General features: G+C 39.7%; 1 protein-coding gene across 1 annotated transcript in view; it reads left to right on the top strand.

The window, feature by feature from the left end:
* Positions 1 to 15,218, top strand: part of LOC112080517 (protein tyrosine phosphatase receptor type T) — a 265,993-nt gene that overhangs the window by 156,136 nt on the left and 94,639 nt on the right. Inside the window, exon 10 of the mRNA XM_070442613.1 lies at positions 4,772 to 4,907. Within this exon, the coding sequence (XP_070298714.1) occupies positions 4,772 to 4,907 (136 nt within the window). The remainder of the gene's footprint in view (positions 1 to 4,771; positions 4,908 to 15,218) is intronic.

Genomic DNA, 15,218 nt, shown 5'->3' on the forward strand with positions numbered 1-15,218 from the left:
TTTTTTCTTCTTTCAGTCAGAATCAAAGGTTAATATCAATGCTTTCATTCCAATGTCCCATTCACATGCACTGAGAATCAAACCTCTAAAATATTCCTCTGAAATAGATTTATAGATCCAAAGATGCTATTAGGAACACTTCTACTACTTTGCCATTTTCCGTTAATGGAAGCTATCAGGCTCTTGTTGAAATTCATATATTCAGCCATCTATATAATCATACTGCCCATAGTTTTCTTCAAAATGTTATAGCAATATCACTTGAATTTTTCCCTACTACTGTGATTAATGTTCAATTGAAACAATGAAGGCGTCTTTTTTTAGACAATTTTTCTTTGTTTCTTTCTTCTTTCATGCATGCTAACCGGGAACTTTAAACCTTGTTCTTAGTGGTAATAGGTAGGGGACAAAATACCACGCCGTACATACTTGTCATCCCCAGTGAAGGTGATTATTGCTCCATAGCCAGATTTCTTTCTTCTGTTCTTTTATATACATTACTTTGTTTGTATTTTTATTTTCTCTCTTTCCTCATCTTAATGCATTTGTTTGCATGTCTGGTCCACAAAAATGTAGCTGGCTGTCATTGATTCCATTGAGACTACTGTACCTTGGTGCCTCAAATATGTATGGTTATCGTCCCTCTTATTATTTTCATTGTTTGTTACTATTTTGACAATCCCCGAGATTTGTTTGATAGTTGTCTTGTAGTTTTGCTCATGGACTTAAGCTTTTAAACTGTATTGAATATGCCTCTGTAATCCCAATATACTGTACATTTAGTAGAAAGTGGCTTAAACACAGATCTGAAAAACATTTTGATATTTTCATCCACCATGATCTCTCTATGATTGATTGTTATTTGTCTTTTCTTAAGTGGCAAGAACATTATGATACTCGTTTATCATCCAAGTGCCCTATTCAACAATTGTTAACCGTAAAGCAAGACCGTCAACTAAGCTATTCAGTTACTATGCCACAGAGTGCAAAATGTGAACTTTATCTTCAAATGTAACTTCTTTAGGTCTGAATTACTGCAAAGAAAGCAGCCAGTATAATCCTTGCTTTTACAATAGGGATGAGTCAAGATGAGCTGTAATATGTCTCTGAGCAAAATATACAAAAACGAGACACACTATGTCAACCCACTCCCTTCCTTTCCAAGTTGAGTCTGCATTTACTCACCCAAACATCCCCCATACAACTGTCCTGCACCCTGCCTATGCTCCACACTCACTGTCTGTCGCTGGCGCGGTAACCCCTGAATGGAACGTCATACCAGTTGGAGAGGTGGCTACTCTCCTGTCTGGCTAGATAGAGACCAATGTACTGTTGTAATGTTCATACACTCCATTTTATACACATCTATGCTATAGTCCACAAGGAATCAAGTTCTAACCTTGTTCATCCATACACTGTCTGTGAATGTCGATTACCATTTAGATGTACCATACAGATTTACAAACTTACCATACAGATTGTATATAGAGTGTTTGCTGCTAGTGTCATGCAATTATGATAAGTTGCTTGCTGTGTGCACTTCAAAAGGTACAATACCTCCTNACACAGAGTACAGTCCGCCTGCTCTTGAATCAGAGGAAATGCTGTTGTCTCAGTTAGAGGTGGTGCCCATTTTATATGTGTGTTGCTCTGTGGCACTGTGTTTGGTGTTGCTTTCCTTAGCATCGTAGCTTTGCCTGGGTATATGGAGATCTTGGAGGAAAATCTGGCAGTGTATTGTGTGTGCATTGTGTATGCAGACAGCCCGACCTGGTAGACTTTGGTGTTGTCTTATGCAAATGTTGCCCTTATAACACTTTGATGAATTTCCATCTACCTCGATGTGCAGTGACAAACCGTTCAATGGCCCTGACTCAAATCGGAAAACGGTTGCTGGAAATCACTTTCTGGTGTCTGGGGAGAAGAATAGCAGGGTTAGGTGAACACGATGACTATAAAGACATTATGGCAAATGAATAGACCAATTTATGCGTAATGCAATAGTACAGAATCAGTTGAATTGATTGTTGAAGGGCATTTCTTTTGTATTTACCTTTTAGCACAATTACCCTTTATGTTGAGTTTTAGCTACAATTGGATGATATTTGCGAGCCAAAATATCATACTGAAGTGACCTTAGCAGTACAAAACCTAGCAACCTCGAGGCTCTTGGTGTAATGGGTATGATTTTGGTCTGACAGTTGTTCGAGTATTTGCGACAATATGATAGAATCTGGTCTATTTTCCACTATATGATCAGGTCTATAGCGCTGTACCAATGGGTTTGCTTAGTGAAAGATAGATAAAGAAAGATGTAGATATCATGTTTCTGGACCACCCAAACTTTTTATGTTCAAAGAAGCCTGTTTCGTAATAGTGACACTCTCTTTGTTGAGGACAAGCACTCAGTTCAGGATAAAACGTTGATCATACGTTATGGTATATATTGTAAATAAAGCAGATGAATGTATGGTATTTCCTTTTTATCCAAACAAAAAAAGAACCCAAATAATGGCTTTTAAAGCCTTTAAGTACTGCTGACCTAAACAAACATTAGTGTTGACATTTTGTTCTCAGGCCTAGTCTTGGTACCATTAGCATTGTACATTGTTTACAGTGCCGATAAATCACATTAATCTGAGCCCATCTGACCCAGCGCTGCAGTGCTCAGATTGTAATCCCATTAGAGACACTTAGCTTTGCTGCTCTAATCTCACAGGGCTGCCCCGTCTGCCAGACAATAGCTCCCATGCAGCGCTGTTTCCCGCCAAATCCCACTGCTGCCACCAGTGTCACTCATCCCAGTCTGGGGAATCAATCCATCCATATATGAATGAGATTAAGTTTTAATATCATGGGTTTTAGTCATAATTCCTTTTTTATAGTTAACTTTTACCCCAGCCCAAAGTAAAAGGCTTTACATATTTTTTTAAGCGAACAACCACGTTTGTGGGTGTGCAGGAAAGCACAGTGAGAATTTAATCAGGGGAAGATTAGGATTTTTATGATGATGGATCAAGGGTTCTGATCAGGTGTCAAATGACTCAAGTCTTGCGGGAACCCTGCACCTGAAGTTTTGATCTTAACTGTTGAAGCAGGAATTAAAAACACAGATTTGCGACATTCCTTAAAACGACAGATATCCCCATAAATGACAAGATGGGTATCAAAGAACTTCAGTGTAGATAGTGATTGGGTTGGGTTAAATGCGGAAGACACATTTAAGTTGAATGCATTGTTGTACAACTGACTAGGTATCCCCCTTTCCCTAAGTTCTACGGCTACACACAAATAGGGTCTTTATTCTATACAATTAACTGAATGGGGCATTTTACCCATTCCACATTTTTAGGTGAGGTCTATGTAATTTAAATTCAAAGTAATTAAAATTATATTTGAGTAAGATTAATAACTGTGTCAACATGGTGTTAATGGATTCAATAAATTGAAGTCGAAAACATGCCAAGGTTATATTCTTAATCTGTTGTTTCAAAGGATATTTTGAACAAAGGCATATGTAAAAGAGAGGCTAGAAATAAGACACCCAGTTTGTTTGAACATGCCTTAATTGTTTATCAAGGTTACTCATTCATTTTGGCATGTGTACATCTATCCAACGCTGTTCTGCAGTACAGTGCAATAGCTCAGGAGATCCGGCAAGAGTTCTTTCATTGGATTTGAAACAGTCACTTTTTGTTAAGTCATTGGAAGTTTGCATTCATCAAATTGTAAATGGCTTTGTTGCTATGTTTAAAAAATATATATATTTTCTACTTAAGGCTTTTTTTCTGAGCACCCTTCACAATTAAGAGCCATACTTGTATTGATCTTCAACATAGTCAAGATTAATAAGCTACATATACTAATTAGGTCTACAAACATTAATTGATGGTGTTTGGTTGGTAATAAAATATATATGAATGTGTTTCTATAACACCTCAATGCACCTCCTGAAAATAATACCTCGAGTGAAAATAGCATCTATAAGAGGTTGAACGTAGAAGCATTACGTTGTATTACTCTGTTTCCAAACAGACAGCAACACTAGGGTGCATTTCCCACAGTCTTTGTATTCCCACAGTCTTTGTATTGTTCAAAGCAAGGATTTTCAGTTGTAGTTGATAAGGTAAGAGTACTTTTGTAAGCTGTGGAAGGCGCTGGAGTCGCTAGCAGTACTATTAACTCACTCAACTTATACATTCTACTTCAGTCACAACCCATGCTTACATTTTCCTGCATGTCCTTCTTAAATCATTGTTTGTTCAACATTAGTGCACTGCATGTCTTCAGTGTGTCATTGTGGTGCAACTGCTGTGTTAGATGAAAAGCCTGTTGAAATTAACAACTCATACTTAACTCAACCACAAGTCCTTTGATGCAAGAGAAACTGACCTTACTCTAACTTGTGTATTTCCAGTCGATTATTTGCATGTTGATTTTCACCATTCATCTGTCCTGTGTGAGAAGGACCCTTACACAAGTTTACTGAATCTTTATTGAACTTTGTCTTGTTATCATTTGGAGTTTAGCAGGCAGGATATAGCCAACATGTCTGCCAATACCCTTAACAGCAACACTATATCTAATCACCTTTTACCTTTTCACTCAAATAATGTCTCCCTTTCATTACTAATAATGACCCTGACATTTCTTTGCATGACTTTGTGATATTGTGTATGTATGTATGTATGTGTCTGTGTGTGTGTGGAGGATGGTTGCTCCAGGGTAAACTCCCTCCTCCTCTCTGTGATGTGTCTGTGCCTGTTTATAGGCGCGTCCACCCAGGACTCAGACGCTGTGGAGCCCGAAAAGCAGGTGGACAGCACCGTCAAGATGGCCGGTGTCATCGCAGGAATTCTCATGTTCATCATCATTCTACTGGGAGTGGTTCTCACCTTCAAACGCAGGTAAAGAGCAGTAGAGAAACCCCTAGTGTGTCCCCGATGCAGCAAGTGTAAGCGTAAATATGTCGGACTATATTACTACAGTCGTAACACCATAGTGTGACCCAAATGTCCCATGCACAATATTACTAGATCACTGCTCAGTTGGGCTGAAATACCATTGGGACTAACTCATAAGGAGGTATGTTTTTAGTGGGGCTTACAGACATACACAGCTTTCTGTGTCTTGTTCACATGCACACTGGCTTACTTCCATCACATCTCTGTTTCCTTCCTGTCTCTTGTTTTCCTAAACCACCCTAATCACATCCCCATGCCATTTTTCTATGCTAGGACCCACAGATGTTTTTAAATAATAATAAAAAAATGGCTCACCTTACCACTCCACACATAGTTACCTCAACTTTGAAATGTCTTAATACTGTACTTCATGACCAACCATTTGCCATTGTAGGAGTAGGCTATGCTACTGAGACAAAATGACTTGCATGTCACAATCACAAATGTTCTTGGAAATAAACAGGGCAGCAATTTATAATAACTTTCATAGATAAATAAACTATTGATACATGTATTGGTAAATACTATTTGATAATTTCTTTAATCATTTATAAACATGTGTTGCATTTTTAATGGCTTCTTCATGAAAGTTATTATAAAGTGTTACCATTAAGTTGAGGGAGCACAATTACATGGATCTTTTATGCTGAGTTACATAACAACAAGCTCAAATGTTTTAATTAAACTGTTTTTATATAATATATTTAACCTTCTCTTGTTACAATGTTGTTCAAACTTAAAATCCTATTAATGACATATTCCAGAAAAAAACCTGCTGTGGTTGTCATGGTTTTATTATACAATCCTATGGCGATAAGTTACAGAAATCTGTATGTACACAAATCAATAAGAAATCCTAGACTCAACATACAGTTGCACCCATGAGCAATGAGGCTTTACAATTATTTCAAATCAGACAACCTCTGCAGAAATAAGAGGATATATCAACAACAAAGATGGCCTCCTAAGAAGGGCATATATGAATTGCAAACCAATATGTAGATGCAACTGTGGGTGTTATGGGATCATGGGTTAACTAGTATGTATACTAACTATGATAAGTCATAGTGGAAGTCAACATGGGCCAGCATCTCTGTGGAAAGTTTTCAACTCAATATTAGGAATGTGTTCCTAATATTTGGTATACTCAGTGTAGATCGAGGAGAGGGAGAAGTGCTTAGGCTACAATATCCTAAGATGCCTGGCTTTATTGGATCATCTATATTTCATTCTTGCATCATAATAGTTAACAATTGCAGCGTTTTACATGGCTTTCAGCCACTACGTTTTTTTGTGGTGAAACATGCTGGAAGCGAGTGAACACTGTCCATTTAATCTTTCAAAGCAGTGTTGCGTGTTTTAGAGCTTTTTGTACTAACATACGAATTAATTGAATGGACAGGCAAAGACTTAATGGTGACTGTTTTCCTGCACGGTAGCTTGAACCTTTAGGGCTCTTACAGCACTGTCAAATGTGCAAGTCCAAGATAAAAATCCTTAAATGAATGGTAAAGCTCCAAAAACAGTAGCATTTTGTACCTGCACTGAGAAGAGGATTATTAAGGTAGTGGGGGAGTCTATTTAAATTGTGATCAGACTAAGAAAACGACTGTTTCTAAAACAAGATGGGAGTTCTAGAAATCCACAGTAGTGTTGAGCGGGGGGGGGGTTACTAAGCTAACATATGCAATTGTTTTAAGATGGTCATACCATGGATCATTTAGCTATTTGAATTTTAGGACCTCTTTAGGTATACAAAATGTTGACCTTTTCTACTATAGCCCATAGAAACGCATTGAATAACACATTCATAAATGGCACAAAACTACCTTTATACTTCCATTCGTTTGTATGGGTTACCTTCAGACGAGTCCCGTGACATTTCTGGGGGTCGTAGAGCAAAACAGAGAACACCATGTTGAGTCTCCCCTTTCCATAGAGTGGTCATTCCATAGAGTGGTCGTTCGGACGCTACATACGTTTTTGTGAAAATACAGATTTTCGGGATGTCTCATGGTCTGGCAAACACCGCTGTAGCTCGGTCATCTCCTACTGCAGAAGGCAGATATAGGCAGATATGGTGGTTTGAGACACAGCCCATGCAAAAATACTGATATCTCAAGCTTAAACTGGCAGATTATTGTTGTATGATGTTACACGGGTGCGTCAATGGACTCTTAAGGATTAACCAACATGACATTTCTTTCCTGGTTATTAAACAACTAATTGACCAATGTCGGTTCAATTACTTGAATTCCATTGAGTTTTTTTTTGTGAGCCCAAATCACCGTTTCTCTAGCGAGAAAACAAATCATTCACGAGAGAAATCAAGCTAAGAAATATGTCGGATGATGGGCTAAAGGGAGATGTAGTTTTCATTAAGCAAATATTTAACCATTGCAGCTTTTTTCCCTGACTCCGACAGAGAAGAAAAGGGGAAACTAGAGGTTTCACTGTTGCCAAAATCTGTCCAAAAAAAGCCAAATGTGTTTCTATTGGCTTATTTTGGGCCTAAGCTTGTCACCTTCCTTCCCGCCTTTAGGACAACGACTCCCTTTGTTAGAGCGGAGACATCAGCTTCTCGTCATTATATACAGATCTCTGGACGTATACACTTTTACGCCTGCTATGTTAGGTTAGATACACACACCCTGTATGGGAGAGGAATGCACACAACACAATGAAGAGAGGAACAGAGACCCTTCATTAAACCCCCCTAGAGTTGATTGACATGGGGCTTGTGAAAGCGGAGGATCTGGACAAGAAAATCATCACAATTGTCTGTCCAACCCGAACTGTGTGAGCTATGAACTATAATACTGTATGGCACTGATATTGAAAGGGTAGACTCTCACGAACACGACAGTGTCAGTTGTTTGACTCTACAATATCCACAAGCTTTACGGCAGTCGTCTGAACTCTGTCGTGGACATTCTCATTTCGAAGAGGTCTTCTCACAAAACCAAGTGTCCAGACTGCACCATTGGACCTACAAACTGTCACCAATATCTCTCACAAACACGAACATGTCGGTTGTTCTGCTCTACGACCAGACAAGCTTCAGTGGAGTCGTCTGAAAGTAACCCAGTACCAGGCTGTAAAAATTGCAACAAGTGACCAAACATGGGTATACATTTTACAAAAATGTCTCTCAGAACCTTGTTCCTTATTATCATATTTTTGAATTATGAATTTGTAGTAAAGGCCCATTTTTTTTATACCTCAAAATCCAATGGTTAAATTATATATTTTATGACCGTCTTAAAACAATTCCATATGTTAGCTTAGTAGATATTGCGATCTAAGGACTTAGATCTACAGGGGAGTATGCCTCTTCTACTTTGAAGAACTAGTTAAATTATTTTGTCAGACAGCTCTGCAGCGTAGTTAGGCAGGCTAGCTAAATAGGATGACTAAAGACAGTACAGTATGGGGCGCACACAGATAACATTAGATGGTCTGGCTGGCTGACTGCTACTGCCTGAGCAGAGATGATGATGACTTTAAGGAATGAAACATAACAAAGTCATCCAATAAAAACTAAGTAATATACACAACTTCAATATTATATTATTTCACCGTAACCCCTTTTTTCTATTGATGTGGACTTGACAGAGACAATGGAATGTTCACCATTTGTGGCTTTGGAATTTCGCTAATCGCTCAAAACTTCTCAACGGTAATTGTAGAGAATTGTGGGAATTAAAATATTTTTCTCTTGGGGCTTAATGTGGTTTTTTTTTCTTGAAAAACATCAGACTAAATGTATTATAAAGTAGAGGTTTATTATAGTAACAAATAACAGAACATTGCAGTTTTGTGATGGTATATGCTCACATATACAGACAACCTTCATGTGCAATCAGTGGTTGAGTGCCAGACCAACACCAGCTAGGCCCAATCATTCTCTCTATTTGGACAGATGCACATGTTGACCCAGTCGGTGTGTTTGTGCGCGCGTGGAAGACCTGGTTCTCCTCCACTTGAAATCAGTGTTGACTTTTGCAGTTTAGACTGAGATGGCTAAAGTGGAGGGAGAGCACTATTTGTACAGCCACTTCATTTGACATTTAACTTAACCAATTAATATTTCAAGCCAACCCCCCCATGTTAATTATGCATGTAGTTTAGAAGATTTGTTTGCTTATGTCACCCGATAATTTGTGAGTGGCCACTTCTGATCACAATGGCTGGGCCAATAAGAGTCCCTGCCAAATTCTAACCATCTTATTATCATGCACATACCCATATACAGTTGAAGTCGGAAGTTTACATACACCTTAGCCAAATACATTTAAACTCAGTTTTTCACAATTCCTGGCATTTAATCCTCGTAAAAATTCCCTTTCTTAGGTCAGTTAGAATCACCACTTTACTATTATTCTGACATTTCACATTTCTAAAATAGAGAATGATTTATTTCAGTTTTTATTTCTTTCATCACATTCCCAGAGGGTCTGAAGTTTACATACACTCAATTAGTATTTGGTAGCATTGCCTTTAAAATGTTTAACTTGGGTCAAACGTTTCAGCTTGCCTTCCACAAGCTTCCCAAAATAAGTTGGGTGAATTTTGGCCCATTACTCTTGACAGAGCTGGTGTAACTGAGTCAGGTGTGTAGGCCTCCTTGCTCGCACACGCTTTTACAGTTCTGCCGCACAAATTTTCTATATGATTAAGGTCAGGGCTTTGTTATGGCCACTCTAATACCTTGACTTTGTTGTCCTTAAGCCATTTTGCCACAACTTTGGAAGTATGCTTGGGGTCATTGTCCATTTGGAAGACCCATTTGCGACCAAGCTTTAACTTTCTGACTGATGTCTCGAGATGTTGTTTCAATATATCCACATAATTTTCCATCCTCATGACGCCATCTATTTTGTGAAGTGCACCAGTCCCTCCTGCATCAAAGCACCCCCACAACATGATGCTGCCACCCCCGTGCTTCACGGTTGGGATGGTGTTCTTCAGCTTGCAAGCCTCCCTCTTTTTCCTCCAAGCATAACGATGGTCATTATGGCCAAACAGTTCTATTTTTGTTTCATCAGACCAGAGGACATTTCTCCAAAAAGTACGATCTTTGTCCCCATGTGCAGTTGCAAACCTTAGTCTGGCATTTTTATGGCGGTTTTGGAGCAGTGGCTTCTTCCTTGCTGAGCGGCCTAAGGACCTATATGTCGATATAGGACTCGTTTTACTGTGGATATCGATACTTTTGTACCTGTTTCCTCCAGCATCTTCACAAGGTCCTTTGCTGTTGTTCTGGGATTGATTTGCACCTTTCGCACCAAAGTATGTTAATCTCTAGGAGACAGAACGCGTCTCCTTCCTGAGCGGTATGACAGCTGCGTGGTCCCATGCTGTTTATACTTGTGTACTATTGTTTGTACAGATGAACCTTCAGGTGTTTGGAAATTGCTCCCAAGGGTGAACCAGGCTTGTGGAGGTCTACAATTTATTTTTTTAGGTCTTGGCTGATTTCTTTTGATTTTCCCATGATGTCAAGCAAAGAGGCACCGAGTTTGAATGTAGGCCTTGAAATACATCCACAGGTACACCTCCAATTGACTGAAATTATGTCAATTGGCCAATCAGAAGCTTCTGAAGCCATGACATCATTTTCTGGAATTGTCCAAGCTGTGTAAAGGCGCAGTCAACTTAGTGTATGTAAACTTCTGACCCACTGGAATTGCGATACAGTGATTTATAAGTGAAATAATCTGTCTGTGAACAATTGTTGGAAAAATTACTTGTGTCATGCACAAAGTAGATGTCCTAACCGACTTGCCAAAACTATAGTTTGTTAACAAAAAATTTGTGGAGTGGTTGAAAAACGAGTTTTAATGATTCCAACCTAAGTGTATGTAAACCTCCGACTTCAGCTGTATCAACATATAAGGGCAGGTGTAATATTCATTATTCAGCTGATTCATCCCAATGAAAGCTTTAGGGTCAATGCAATCCTTCTAATCATCTGAACTTCTCTGTATGCATTTCCAGTTGATATAGACTATTTAGCCTTTAAGTGTAATATCTATACTTCATCTTTAGACATACGTTATATGTTGGTATAACAAAACGTCTTAATAAATAATCTGTACCAGTTATTGACATGATCAAATCCACCACTGTTGTCCACTCTTTTTTCTAATACTAGTCTCACACCCTTCTCTTATCTTCTTCCTCTTTTGGCCTGCGCCCGCTAGAGAGATACACACATGGAGAACTCTGAGTGTGGGGTATTGTATGTTTATTTTTAGCTACGCATCTTGAGATTGTGCCTCACCATTTCTGTTGGGACTCATCTGTGATCAGATACGTCATTCATGTCCAACACATGCACGAAAATTCACGAGGCCATTACTTTTTTGATACTCAGACCGTCACTGTCGATTGCACCATTTTGGATTTCTAGCTTTTGTCTGCATCACTGTGATTGTACAAAATGCCACTCTCAATGTCAGTCTTATTCGTTGACTTATTATTGATATGTTTTACCTAGCCTCCTATGCATTGTCAGTTCAGTATTAGATACATTATCTGCAATGATCTATAGTGAATTTTATGTCTTGCATTATAAGTACACCTTTCAGTAAGGGTTTTCATTCATATTTTGTTGTTTTGCATTGCATAACCCCCCCTGGCGCAACAATGAACTGGCCTTGCAGCTACTATTTTTACTCTTTACCTGCACTTACCCACCAAGAGAAAGGCTTAACTCTGCTCCACTTTCTATGTCAAATTAGTAATTTTCACTAATAATGTCACAACCTATTTGGAGTGGTGCACTAATTCGGATTCATTAAGCGTTCACCACAATAGCACATTTGTTTGGTGAGTGGGTTGTATTCATTACTCTAAACTATGCCTCTCATATACACACACATTTATTCACCTACCTATAGGCATGAGTCGGTGTCTTTGTGGTTCAACCAGAAGCTTGTTATAGTGAGTCTATCCTATTATAATCTAAAGCTATGAATTGAATCATGACAAACAAGCAGATGAGCCACTTAACTTTTGGAGATATATTTGCAACGGTAGCCAAATTAGATTAAACATGCTATCAAATCAATTGACCTAGTAGTGACATAAATCATTACAACGTAGAATTGCAGGAAATTCGTTTTCAACGGTAATTATTTCAAGCTTTCGGTATTTAAAAAAATATATATATATTATTTTGCTTTTGGTGTGGTGTATTCATGCATCTCAAACTAAACTCAGCAAAAAAAAGAAATGTCCTCTCACTGTCAACTGCGTTTATTTTCAGCAGACTTAACATGTGTAAATATTTGTATGAACATAAGATTCAACAACTGAGACATAAACTGAACAAGTCCCACAGACATGTGACTAACAGAAATTGAATAATGTGTCCCTGAACAAAGGGTCAAAATCAAAAGTAACAGTCTGTATCTGGTGTGGCCACCAGCTGCATTAAGTAGTGCAGTGCATCTCTTCCTCATGGACAGCACCAGATTTGCCAGTTCTTGCTGTGAGATGTTACCCCACTTTTCCACTAAGGCACCTGCAAGTTCTCTGACATTTCTGGGGGGAATGGCCCTAGCCCTCACCCTCCGATCCAACAGGTCCCAGATGTGCTCAATGGGATTGAGATCCGGGCTCTTCGCTGGCCATGGCAGAACACTGACATTCCTGTATTGCAGGAAATCACGCACAGAACGAGCAGTATGGCTGGTGGCATCGTCATGCTGTAAGGGTCATGTCAGGATGAGCCTGCAGGAAGGGTACCACATAGGAGGGAGGAAGTCTTCCCTGTAACGCACAGCTTTGAGATTGCCTGCAATGAAAACAAGCTCAGTCCGATGATGCTTGACGCACCACCCCAGACCACAACTGACCCTCCACCTCCAAATCGATCCCGCTCCAGAGTACAGGCCTTGGTGTAACGCTCATTCCTTCGACAATAAACGCAAATCCGACCAACCGGACTGTTGTCAGTGAAGAGCACTTTTGCCAGTCTTGTCTGTCCAGCGACAGTGGGTTTTGTGCCATAGTCAACGTTGTTACCGGTGAGTCTGGTGAGGACCTGCCTTACAACAGGCCTTCAAGCCTCAGTCCAGCCTCTCTCAGCCTATTGCGGACAGTCTGAGCACTGATGGAGGGATTGTGCGTTCCTGGTGTAACTCGGGCAGTTGTGTCATCCTGTCCCGCAGGTGTGATGTTCAAGATACCGATCCTGTGCAGTGTTGTTACACGTGGATCTGCCACTGCGAGGACAATCAGCTCTCCGTCCTGTTTCCCTGTAGCGCTGTCTTCGGCGTCCCACAGTACGGACATTGCAATTTATTGCCCTGGCCACATCTGCAGTCCTCGTATCTCCTTGTAGCATGCCTAAGGCACGTTCACGCAGATGAGCAGGGACCCTGGGTATCTTTCTTTTGGTGTTATTCAGAGTCAGTAGAAAGGCCTCTTTAGTGTCCTAAGTTTTCATAACTGTGACCATCTGACTGTAAGCTGTTAGTGTCTTAACAACCGTTCCACAGGTGCATGTTCATTAATTGTTTATGGTTCATTGAACAAGCATGGGAAACAGTGTTTAAACCCTTTACAATGAAGATCTGTGAAGTTATTAGGATTTTTATGAATTCTTTGAAAGACAGGGTCCTGAAAAAGGGACATTTCTTTTTTTGCTGAGTTTATAACCTAAATGCATTATTACCTTCAACTTGGCCGAATTCCAATTGCCCACCCTGACATACTGTACCAAGCTAGAACGGGCCCTGCGTCTCAACCAATAGCCAATGTAGGCTAAATCTCCCAAGCAGGGTTACAGCAACTTCCAGATAGGGTCAGTCTCCTTGGGCTTTGCGGTGGCCACTCTGGTTTGGAGTCCTCGGCAGAACGGTGTCACCGTAACAAAGTGGTCACATATCGTTTTAGGTTCCACTGTGCAAGAGGGGGTCCATGGAGTTTCATGAACATCAAAGCAGACACACGGTGAAGTTAAATGTTTTTTCAACGTTCTGATTGGCCAAGGTGGTCAAGCCTCTGACGGGCCTCTGCTGTAGCCTATAGTTCTTCATCATTCTCGCCACCATCAGAGAGAAGACAGGGAAGAAACCACCATTTACCTTCCTCTAGGCTGCTATACATATTTATTTAGTTTGTCATTTTATTGTTTTTGATGGAATTTTAGTGGTAGTTAAATAAAATGTATTTAGAATTTTACCATTGTTTTACCAGATCAGTGTATTCTCAAATTGAAAAAAGTTAGACTGCTGCTCCTCCGAGCTCCGGCAGCACTACACCCCTTGTAATATTTCTCCATAAACAAAATGTATTTTAAAATATCCTCACCCACACCGACTCATCTCCAAAACTATCAACTTCAGCCTCGCTTTCTCAGCAGATCCCATCGCCCTACCAATACTAATTGTTTCCAATTTAAAATCCTCACATTCAATACCACTTTAGTCCAGACAATATACCTTTCAGAACATTAAGATGGTGTAACCAAATACAATTAGTAATTTATTGGTGCCCTGGTGCAAACGTAGGCTGTTAACATTACAGATGAATGCTCTGCAAGGCCATTCAGTCATGGGCTTAGGGCGATCACATTTAAAATGCCGGACAAAGTGATGATTATGCAAGACATTTGCAGAACAATTCAATTTAAGCACCCCCCCCCCCCCACACACACACACAGAAATACACACTGCACCAAACAAGCTAATAAGCATGCCTATAGGCTACTACAATGTGTTTGCCTCGCACAAAATTTGATGACAAAATCTGCTGAAATATTTGCCAGGAAACATTCTGGTTTGGTCTCAGGAAATGTAAAATAGTTAGGAAAACCATATTGAGAGACGTAGCAGCACATATTTTGAATAAGCAACTAATGCACATGAAGAAGCCTCACAGGTTGACAAATCACTTATATGGCTATTTTCAAAAAAGATTTGCTCATCATTTTTTGTAAATAGTTAACTGTCCTCCAAGTTTAGCTGAATTTGCATTCATGTCATGTGAAACTCAAACTCTGAAATGCCGACTTGCTAACCTAGGCGGAAGAGTCGGATCCCAAGTTTCCCATTTGGGAGGTACCAAGAATCAACCAATAGAAGCGCTACGCAAATCTCCGTTCATTTTAACTCGGCGCCCGAATTTCCGACATGATGTAAATCACTCATTAGACCAAAAGGATTTGACAAATGTGTTTGACCATATGACATTGGCCTAGATCTAGTCTTGCGCTGCGCAGAATATTCAGATCTCAACAAC

Source organism: Salvelinus sp. IW2-2015, unplaced genomic scaffold (genome assembly GCF_002910315.2).
Source record: "Salvelinus sp. IW2-2015 unplaced genomic scaffold, ASM291031v2 Un_scaffold16356, whole genome shotgun sequence".
In the NCBI taxonomy this organism is placed as follows: domain Eukaryota; kingdom Metazoa; phylum Chordata; class Actinopteri; order Salmoniformes; family Salmonidae; genus Salvelinus; species Salvelinus sp. IW2-2015.